Consider the following 11,356-nt stretch of genomic DNA (forward strand, 5'->3'; position numbering starts at 1 on the left):
ATGAACCCTTGCAAACTTGTTAGTTCTCGAGGTATTTCCCCACTTAATTTGTTGTATGACAAGTCAATACTCTTTAACAATCCATGTGTGTTGCCATATTCTTGTTCAAAACATTTCCATTCAACTAACAAATTCTCATCAAAGTTTATTCTTATACCACAACTAAAATCCACGAAATAATTCATCCCTATACCACCACTAAAATCCACGAAATAACCTATCCCCATTATAGGGATAATTTCCATAGAACTTCCAAAGTGAGCCATTACTGTCAAATTATTTAGGCATGAAGGAATGTCTCTTGATATGTTTTTGAGAGAAAGATCTAATACTTGAAGAAACTGTTTTCGACTTAGAGTTAAAGGTATATTGCTATGAAACTCATTTGATCGTAGACGAAGAACAATCAACCTATCAAGTCTTTCTCCTATCCATGGTGGAATGATTCCAATCAATTTGTTGTCTCTCAAATCAAGAAGTTTCAATGCAGTACAATTTTTAGGGAGTGTGGTATTTCACCATACAAACTTGTCTGCAGTGAGCCCAAAGAACTTGAGATTACCCCCGACAAATTATTTTTCTCCAAATTGATTGTAGTTAATCTCTTGTATTTGTTCCAACAATCAGGAATCCCACCCACTAACAAATTGTAAGAAAAGTCAGGATAAATCAAATCATTATTTATCCTCATGCATAAGAATAACAAATATCCACTGAATATGTTGATAAATAGATCCAAAATCTTTGAATTAAACAAAAAAAAAGGTATAGAACCGTGAAAAAGATTTGATCTCAAAACTATAACAGGAGAATCATCAAATTCTAGTTGCAGATTTGAAATACTCCCATTGATTTTGTTGAAGGAGAGGTTCAAAAACTCAAGTCTTGAAGGCAGATTCCAAAACCAGTTAGGCATGATACCTGAAATGTTGTTGTCAGAAATATCTATAATGGAGAAATTAGTTTGCTATCGAAGCCAACTCAAAAATTATGGACCAAGCTTACATGAACGCATGTCAATATAATCAATATTAAATAGAAGGATCCAATCAAAGCTAAGATTAAAAGACAAATAATTAAAGGATCTGGACAGTTCTTTCAATTTGGTAAGATTAAACAGGTGAACTTCGAAAATGACACCATGTAAAGAGTTAGAGAAAACATCCAACAGCTCAAGTTGAGACATTTTCCCGATGTTGACCGGAAAAGGCCCCTCAAGTTGGTTTCGTGAAAGAGATAATTTTCACAATGATGATAATATTGAAAGATTAGGCAATGCTCCAGTCACTCGATTCCTGGCCAAAACCAAAGCTTCTAGAGAATCTTTCGCACACCTACTTAAGTTTTTGACAACAACTCCGAGAGATCCATTGAGCTTGTTATCCCTTAAGTCTAACTCTTTTAAATTGCAAATATTCCCCAATAACTTTGGTATTCCACCTTCAAGATTATTTCCTTTTAAATTAATACGTTGGAGAGCTGCCATGTTGTCAAAAGAGAGCGGGATTGAACCCGAGAAGTAATTATTAAAGAAATTGAGTTCAACAAACTTTTGACTCAGATTCAGCAACAAAGGAAATGTTGAAGGTTGCAAAGTAGATGATGTCAGGTGAAGACCAAATAAAGAATTTGAATAATTAAAATTGGAAATAGATGAATTATCAACCTTTAGAAAATCACAATGGTCAAAGTGTAATACTGAGAGGGAAAGATGAAATTGAATAACTTGGAGCCAGTTTGTAGTTTTTGTAAAATTGGTGGAATCGACTTTCAGTGTTTTCAAAAAAGAAAGATGAGAAATCCATTCAAGGTTGTCAGATTTCAATGAATGAAGTTAAATAAGATCAGGATCAAGATAAAGCAGCCTAGAAAGATTCCCAAGCTAGTGAGGAATGATCCCAATGAGACGGTTGTATGAGAGATCGAGGTAAGCGAGCTCTAAATGTAACACATCTAACCCGAATCCATCGTCGGAACAGGGTTACGGAGCATTGCCGGAGTTTATAAATTAATTATCAAACCTTTTATTTTATCTAGCATTCGCATTAGAAACCAACCAAAATCATACATATTGTCCATTAAACGAACCCTCGAGGCCCAAATTACTCATTAGAAATAAATAGGAACTAAGTCGAAAACTTAAAAAAAATCAAAAATATTTAAAATTTTCAACACTCAGGGGTTACACAACCGTGTAGCTAGGTTGTGTGACTCACACGGTTTGGAGACACGCCTGTGTCTCAGGCCGTGTGGGCATTTTGTTTTGTGCAAATTTAAGATATAGAAGACACATGGCCGAGTCACTTGGCTGTGTGTCACACACGATTGAGACACACCCCCGTTTCTTTGCGCGTGTGAACGAAAATAGGTCATTTTACAAGTCATATTTCTCAATCAATTCTATGTCAATCTACAATCAACAATACACATATCAATAAGCCATATTTAGATATCAAAATAAGCCAAAATAAGTGATAAAACTCAACAAATTACATATAGGCCATCATTAAAATAAATACCTATATACATGCCATTATAACTAAAATCAAAACATTCGAAAGTACCGATAAAACCAATGGATAGTGTGATATAACTCCTACAAGCTTCCAACCCAATCGAACTTCTGATAATTTGAAAAGTAAAGGAAAACAAATACATAAGCAATGAATGCTTAGTAAGCTCGTATAAACTTTAATCATAATACTTTTTTTCAAATATGAAATTTATACATATCAAGAATAATTCAAAATTGATACCGCAATACTAATGAAGCTATATTCATCCATTCACAAGGTGAATAAATCCACAACATCACTTATACATATTATCCTAAGCTTAGTAAGATTTAAATAACTTTAACTCTTCACAATTTCTTTATTTTCATTTGCATTTGTTTATTTCCAAGGTGAATAAACCATTTTATTTTAGCTATTTTCTTTGTCAAGATTCCACAAAGGTATAAAGACTTAAAAGTCTTTGGAAGTCTAATCCCATTCAAATCATAAATATATATTTGATTGATTTCATTCGTTAAATTTTCCTAGAAGCTTAGATTTTGGCCAGGAATCTACTGACTGGAGCATTGCCTGATCTTTCAATATTATCATCATTGAGAAAATTATCTCTTTCAGGAAACCAACTTGAGGGGCCTTTTTCAGTCAGCATCGGGAAAATATCTCAACTTATACTCTTGGATGTTTCCTCCAACTCTTTGCATGGTGTCATTTCCGAAGTTCACTTATTTCATCTTACCAAATCGCGAGCACTGTATTTATCATTTAATTCTTTATCCTTCAATCTTAGCTCTAATTTGATCCTTCCATTTCAACTTGATTATATTGGCATGGGATCATGTAGTCTTGGTCCACAGTTTCCAAGTTGGCTTCGATGGCAAAATGATATCTCCTACTTTGATATTTCTCACTCCAATATTTAAGATGCTATCCCTGATTAGTTTTGGAATCTACCTTCTTCAGAACTAAGTTATTTGAACCTTTCCTCCAAAAAATTAGTGGGAGTATTCCCAACTTGCCACTAGAATTTGGTGAATTACCTTTAATAGATTTGAGTTCGAATCTATTTCATGGTCCCATACCTCTATTTTTTTTTAATTCGTTCAGTTTGGATCTTTCCAACAACATGTTCAGTGGATCTTTGTCGTTCTTCTACATGACGATAATGAATATTGATTTGGATTATCTTGACCTATCTAATAATTTGTTATCAGGTAGGATTCCAGATTGTTGTAGCAAGTACATATTATTAGGTGCAATCAGTTTGGACAACAATAATTTGTTGGGAGTAATCCCTAATTCTTTGGGTTCACTACAAAATTTGAAGTCATTGCACTTAAGGAACACAAGTTTGTATGGTGGAATACCACACTTCTTGGAAAATTGTACTCAATTAGGACTTCTAGATTTGGGAGACAACAAATTGACTGGAATCATTCCACCATGGATAGGAGAAAGACTCGATGGGTTGATTGTTCTTCGACTAAGATCAAATGAGTTTCATGACAACATACCTTCAACTCTATGTCACCTACTGTTTCTTCAAGTATTGGATCTTTCTCTCAACAATATATCAAGAGCCATTCCTTCGTGCCTCAACAAGTTGGCTGCCATGGCAAGTGTTGCAAGTTCTGAAGCAATGACTTATTTATGGGAGGGGAGTTTTGGTATCGCCGACGATGACAACTTTATATTTTGTTTCAATGATCATCTGTCAGTTTTATGGAAAGGTTTTGAAAGAGAATATGGCAACACCATTGGAATGTTAAAGAGTATTGACTTGTCATGCAACAAATTAAGTGGAGAAATCCCTCTAGAATTAGGAAGTTTGGAAGGGTTGATTAATCTGAATCTTTCAAGAAATATGTTGAGGGGAAGCATATTTAGGGAGATTGGCCAATTGAAATTCTTGGATTCACTCGATTTGTCTACAAATAATCTATTTGGTGAAATCTCGGAAAGATCTTTTCTGAGCGTTTTGGATTTGTCGAACAACAATTTGTCTGGAAAAACTCAAGCATTCAGTTGCAAAGTTTCAATGCTACTTCATATTCAGGGAATCCGAGACTGTGCGGAGAACCGTTGTGCAAATGTCCTGAAGATGAGCCACCAAAGGTGCCTAACAATGGCAGTATTGAAAGAAGCAGTGAAGGTGATGAAGGATTGTTTGAGCCTCTGTGATTTTTTATTGGGATGACTATTGGATTCCTTGTAGGATTTTAGGGGATTTTTGGTTCATTGGTGATTAACAGGTCTTCGAGATATAAATATTTTCAATTGGTGAGCAAGTTAACAGATTGAATTAGATTAACAATGGCACTGATAATGGTGAAATTGCAATGCAAACTACGATTGAAAGAGTGAGATATAAGATACTCTTCATTTATCTTAGTATGGTGAGTCTAAAAAAGAAGAGTTTGTGACGAAATTAGAATAAAAGTTATAAATTAGAAATGTACTGTGTATAAAAAATTACAATCACACAAAATTTGAATTGATTTTATTAATAAATTATTTTACATAACTCCAATTTAAAATTAGAAACAAACAATTTAAATTCAATTGATTAAGAAGAACTCATTAAAAATCCATTTATTTATAAAATTAGTTTCAAGTTCTTATCTTTAAATTAATAAAACATATTCTTACCCGACCCCAACACCTCTAAAATACCCAGCCAATCAAAATATTGCCCACTAATTCACTTCACTCTCCGCTCTCTACGTCAATTTACCTTATTTTTCTAACTCTATTTTTTAATCTTTGGGGTTCAAAACCCAATACACACAGACAGTGGCACTGGCAACCACACGACAGCAGTCAGATCAGCAAATCTCTGCTCTTTTTTCCTCAAACAAGCCAAATGAAAATTGTAAATGGGTGGAGAAGGAAAGGTCTATACTTGAGCAGAGTTTTCTCAACACAACAATGCTAAAGACTGTTGGCTTCTCATTGGGGGCAAGGTACCATCTTTTTTTTTTTTTTGGTTTTGTTAGATTTTTTTTGATAATCTAATTTTAACCTTGAACCAATCTGGGGTTGGTTTTTTTTTTTTCTTGGTTAAAAAAATGGTTTCTTTTTGCTTATATTATGCTAAAAGTTGGGGTATTTTAGATTAATTCTCAAGTTGCAAGATTCGAGTGTTAATGGATCTGATGTATCCTCTTGTTCTTTATTTGATTACTCTATAACTTAACTCAGATTGGTGAATTGACAGTTCAGATTTTGTTCCCTATAATGGATTCTGTGGGATGTAATGTATTGTTAGTTGGTAATAATTTTAACAAAAGAGAGATCAGTCATTTTGTGTGTAATAATGTTCAATTTACTGAGTACTCGTTGGCATGTAAGAATGTCTTTTTTATGGAATTCGGCTGTGGTGTTTTAGGTGGCTGCAATAATTAATCAGTCCCTAAACTTGTAGTAACATGAAATATTGTTTGAATAGGTATACAATGTGACATTCTTGGAGGACCATCCTGGTGGTGATGAAGTCTTGTTGTCTGCAACTGGTATGACGAATACCGTAACTTTTTTCTACTTGTTCTGTGTAATATAACGTCGGAACTATTGCGGAAGATGGAAGAAAGGGAAATAACTTTGGCTTGGTGTATGCTTCATAGGGAAGGATGCTACCGATGATTTCGAGGATGTTGGTCATGGCAGCAGTGCTAGAGCAATGTTGGATGAGTTGTACGTGGGTGATATTGATGCATCAACCATTCCCACCAAGACAAAGTACACTCCTCCGAACCAGCCTCACTATGAGCAAGATAAGACCTCGGAATTCGTTGTAAAGCTTTTCCAGTTCCTTGTTCCACTCCTAATCTTGGGATTGGCATTGGGCATCCGCTTCTATACCAAATCACCAGCTTAAGCATCGAGACCATAAGAGAAGCTGGCAAGATTCTTCACAATAAGGTTATGTTGGTGAAATTTTTCAGAACTGTCATGCTTGCTTTCTCTATCGACTAGTTCCCCATGCCCCCTTTTCAATGTAAGATCGAAGATTGTTTCCATTTTTCCTTGTAGCTTGGAAATTTTCCTTTTCTTGCGCTCTTGCGCATTTGGTAACCGCAAAACTTGTCTTTTTGGAACCAAGTTCATTGATTTTTGAGCAAAATTCATGTCAAAATAGTACTAATCCTGAATTTAATGGGACCAATAGGTCCCGGAGAATGGTTTCTCTGCAAGTTTTTGTACTTACATTTAGCTTTGGGTACAAAATCAATGTACCAACAGTTTCTTTGAATGTCCATGGCAAGCCTTTCAGGGTTTTGAAATCATGAAAAACATGGTACATTTTATCTCTTACATCGAACGACCGACATAATTTAACATACAAAATGGGCTCTACAACCATGGTTGAAAGGTTACAAGAACAAACAAGGGGGTATAGTATATGCTTCCTTAACATTTTCTTACAGGTATTTTGCTAAAGAAGAACGAAAGAAGGCAGCCATTGAAGAAGAGGAAGATCCGCTGAAAGCTGGGGATTAACAAGGACACCATTGCAGTCTAAAGAAAAATATGGAAAAACATCAACATAAAAGGTCACCAAAACCATGGCCTTGCTCAACAAAGAAAGGGGACCCCCAAAACACATTTTAAGCATCTAATCAGTGCTTGCACATGTTCTCTCAATCACCTTAGAATCAGTTCTATATGATTGCCTTGAAGGGGAACTTGATCCTCTCGAAGAACTACGTCCAAACAAGCTTAGTTTACCGATTTTCTTTGAGAAAGACCTCATGAATCTACGAGACCGAGACTTCACCATATCCCTCTTCATGCAAACATGTTCTTTCTCTAGATCATTTAATCTCATCCGCATTCGAGTAAGCTCAAGTTTTAACTCCCGGTTTTCTCGCCTCAGAGATGCATAGTTGTCTCTTGGGGACATTGCTGCACTGAGTGCACCGCTGCTGATCCGCCAGGACTGGTGATGCACTGCCGGCTTGTGATCATCGTCAGGATAAGAGCAGCACAAAGCATTTCTTAGCCTTAATTGCTCGAAATAAAGAACTTGGACTATCGATTGGATCGGAAGTCGTTCATTCTGTGCGGCATGTGCACCGGCTTCTTGTGAGAGCTTTTGGAAATCAATCAGCTTGCAGAGTCTCTTCCGGTCTTCATCTAGTAAACCCGGATGAGCCTGAACACGATGCAATCATTACAAGGTCAGGTAGTTGCCTGAAAAGGTTATCAAAATCGGAAAATATTGGCATACATACTTTTAGATAAATATCAATGGCTCGATATAGCCCGTCGTGGATAGTACGAGCGTGTTCTGGTAAAGTCTCTGCGATTCCCAAGAACTTTGGAAGCTTGAGATTTGCATCAGGAGCAATTTCGGCTAAGTAATTATCAACTAGTATTGCAACTTTGAACAATGCAGTTTGGGATGGTGATCGAGGACTATCAGATTCGAAAACCGATTCATCATCCATATCACCTTCACTGTCATCTTGCTGGGAAAAGTTTACTAATATCCTTTGAACTGTATCGACATCAAATAAGGTCCCATCTCCTGAATGTCGAAAAGACGGGATCAAGATATCATCAAGAGTTGCGATATCCAACATAGATCCGATCCTCCGTTCTAGATCAAGCCTACAAGAAATCGAGCAATCAAGCATCACTGCACTTCGGAGGAGTCCGAAAAGGAAACTGATAGGCACAGCAAGTTTCTCAACAGGTAAAAGGCCAATGATTGCCTCGACCACAAGCTGTTCATGATCGGTTGAACCCAAATCAACTTTCGTAAGGCCCGATGGATTCCACAAACTGCATTTCTTCGTCAGCTCCTTCTGAGCGAAATTCACAAGGGAGGCACCAATACTTTCAGGACGGACACCGCGACATTTCATGGCCGTAATGAGTCTTTGATACAAATCAATCTGAATAACAGAAAGATCTTCTATCCACCAATCTCCCTCACATTTTGTTTGCCTGTTCATATGAAGCCTACCCGAACTGCTATACTCTAATCGTGAGAAGCTCGATGCAATCTGCTCCGCACAAGCTTTCGAGGCAATCGCATCAATGCAACGGCTAATGATCTTCAACTCATCCGCAAGAGGAAGCAGACTCTCACATTGCTGCAAAACCTCAACACACATCTCCAAGTTCTTGCAAACAACAATCTCGAGATACTCTTCAGTACGAGACCCGAGATTATCCTTCGAAAACTCCTCAGTCATCTCGAGGTAATCGGAAACGCAATAAAGCTGAGCCACATTGAAAGATGTAATCTCAAAGTTAATGCCATAACAGAACTTTGCAGCCAACTCGAACGACTCGGCACCTCCAGGTACGTTAACAAGCTCCACTCTTAACATATCGGAATCCCTATGCTCTGCAACTAGTTTCTGAATTCTCCCACTTCGAGAAACAAGAGGAAACTACACATGTATACATACATACATTCATACATACATACATACATATTAACCATCTATATTTGATGAAATTAAAGCAATAAATTACCTTGTGTAGAGCAAAAGCTACACCATTTACTTCTATTGTGATATCACTTGGAACATCTCGAAAAATCCTACAAAAAAAAACCACATTAAAGGTGAACAATCCATTGAATACCCAATAACAGTATGCATTAAACAAAGCTAAAGATCAAATTTTTACCATTCATTACAACGCTGTCTTGTGCTCTTTGCTAAGAACAGCTGTTGCTGTTGCTGTTGCTGGTGTTTGTCCATTGGCAGAGAAAAGTGAGCTTAACTTTCAAGAGAGACAAATATGAAAGGAGAGAGAGACAAAGACAGAATCTTTATTAGAAACGTAAGTTGTTGGTTAACTTGCTTGGCCATTTTTGATGAACCATAGGTTGCTATTGGCTGAACTAATGGCCTCTAATGGTGGGTCATCTTTTTACACTCCGTTTCTCTCTTTCTTTAATTGTTCTTCAAAACTTCAAATGCACTAAAAATCTTTTAAATCTTACTGTTTTTCTTTGATGTTTAGCTTTGGTTTGTTTACTTTTACATTTTTTTTTTTTTGTGGGGGGGGGGGGCTTAGAAAGTCAAAACCTCTCATTAGAACATAAGAACAAAGAACGGTAAAAAGTGGGGGAAAAAAAAGAGTTGTCATCTTTGGACATCTTTTTGCATGCTTTTTGCTTTTTTCTTAGTGACAAATGTGTTTTTATATTCGTTTTATGGTTGGTGAAGCTCTCAACTAATCTTTTTATTACCAGACCGACGATCAAGTCAACGGTCAAACCAATTTAAAAAACCGATTTAACCACCAGTTCAACTGATTTTTAATTGGTTCAATTGGTTCATATTGATTTCTCGTCTAACCAATTTAAAGTCAATTTTTAGATCGATCCCTCAGTCGGTTTAAAGTCCAACCAATAGTCTAATCCGGTTCAAACAACATTGCTCTTGACAATATCATCTCGAGGATTTGAACTTGAGCTTTCTATTTGAGAGCACGATGTGCCTTCCATTGCATTCACCATTTTGTTAGTTGTTTCTTTTATTCTCTTAAACATATGTATACAAAACATTCGGTCGAATTATGGTTTTAGTCCCTTTATTATGTTGACACTAGGGATTTAATTTATCCAATTTGGCATAATTTAGTCTCTGTAGCCCAAATTGATAGCACTATTAGTCGATGCTGTTAGAATAATGGTTTGGAATTCTTTTTAGAACATCTTAAGCATTTTATTGACAACTATATGATCAAACAATAATTAAAAAAATATTATGTCATAATTTTAACGGAGGCAACTATCAATATTATCAATTTGGATCAATAGAAATAGAGTATTAAATTATACTAAATTAGAACGATTAAATCTCAAATTTTAACACAGAGAGACTAGAATCATAAATAGACCAAAACAGATTATTTTTCCCTCCTTTATGCATTGTTTGTCTTTGTAGCAAACTTCAGTTATAAGTTATGTAGAAGACATTGATTTGCATTGCCATGGAAGCCATCAACTTGGGATAATTTCATGATAACCCATACTCTTGTTTTTTTCTTTGTCGAGGGATCATTAATGAAAAAAAGACAATGATTAGAATAGTGTTAATGATTGGTTTAACTAATTAACCCGAAATCACCATAAAAATTCAAAGTTCTTAAATAAAATTTTGAATTTGAGTTTTATAAATGAAGAAAACAGTAGTGAATGAGCTTTACTCTCGATTAAAAACTCGACTTAGTTTAACTTCAAATTTTATTTTTAATGGAAATATTATTTAAAAAATATAATGGAAATGGCATAACATATGTATTGGATATCAAGTTATTTTAATTTTTGGTACTTTCTGAAAAAGAAAATTTAAAATATTTTAAGAAGTTCAATATATTATATTTTTAACCATAATGGAACCCTAAAATCTTTGTTTGATTTGATTGAATGGGACACCAAATCTAAAGTAAATTATTCATATTACAACATGCACATTTGTTCTCAAGATTTAACAATCAACACATTCAAAATTAATTATTTTAACACTGTTGCTATTAGACATGAACAAAGGCCAATGTGATTGGCAAATTTCTCAATTTAGTCATATTAAAAAGAAGTCAACAAATTTAAGTTTTAATAGAATTAATATTTATTATTTAAAATTATTTTTATCTACAATTTAAATTTAAATAAAATATTTGATTTACAAAGCTATAAAATCTTTAAAAAGTATTAATGATATTCTTTAAACAATAAAGGTTAAAATTTGTTAAATTTTAATTTTATTTTTAAATAATACAATGATTAAATTGATTTATTTAATAGTGAAGGAATTAATTTGATAAGATTAATTCAAATTTTACTATTAGTCCTTGTATTATGTGTAAAATCTAAA

The 11,356-nt window shown here is 34.9% G+C and overlaps 2 protein-coding genes and 1 pseudogene across 2 annotated transcripts; 2 read left to right on the plus strand and 1 right to left on the minus strand.

Moving 5' to 3' along the window:
- The first annotated feature begins 3,678 nt into the window (after positions 1 to 3,678).
- LOC108468748 (receptor-like protein EIX1) lies at positions 3,679 to 4,710 on the plus strand. Its single transcript, XM_017769605.1, has one exon. The coding sequence runs from the start codon at positions 3,679 to 3,681 to the stop codon at positions 4,708 to 4,710; it is 1,032 nt and encodes a 343-aa protein (XP_017625094.1).
- Positions 4,711 to 5,173: 463 nt separating this feature from the next.
- Positions 5,174 to 6,806, plus strand: LOC108468061 (cytochrome b5-like; annotated as a pseudogene).
- Positions 6,807 to 7,111: 305 nt separating this feature from the next.
- Positions 7,112 to 9,556, minus strand: LOC108469186 (BTB/POZ domain-containing protein At5g48800-like). Its single transcript, XM_017770080.2, has 4 exons — positions 9,159 to 9,556; positions 9,003 to 9,069; positions 7,748 to 8,917; positions 7,112 to 7,668 (listed from the first exon to the last, which is right to left on the minus strand). Exons 1-4 carry the CDS (start codon positions 9,230 to 9,232, stop codon positions 7,129 to 7,131), a joined length of 1,851 nt encoding a protein of 616 aa, XP_017625569.1. The 5' UTR covers positions 9,233 to 9,556; the 3' UTR covers positions 7,112 to 7,128.
- Positions 9,557 to 11,356: the final 1,800 nt, after the last annotated feature.

This window comes from Gossypium arboreum, chromosome 8 (assembly GCF_025698485.1).
Source record: "Gossypium arboreum isolate Shixiya-1 chromosome 8, ASM2569848v2, whole genome shotgun sequence".
NCBI classification, from domain to species: Eukaryota; Viridiplantae; Streptophyta; class Magnoliopsida; order Malvales; family Malvaceae; genus Gossypium; species Gossypium arboreum.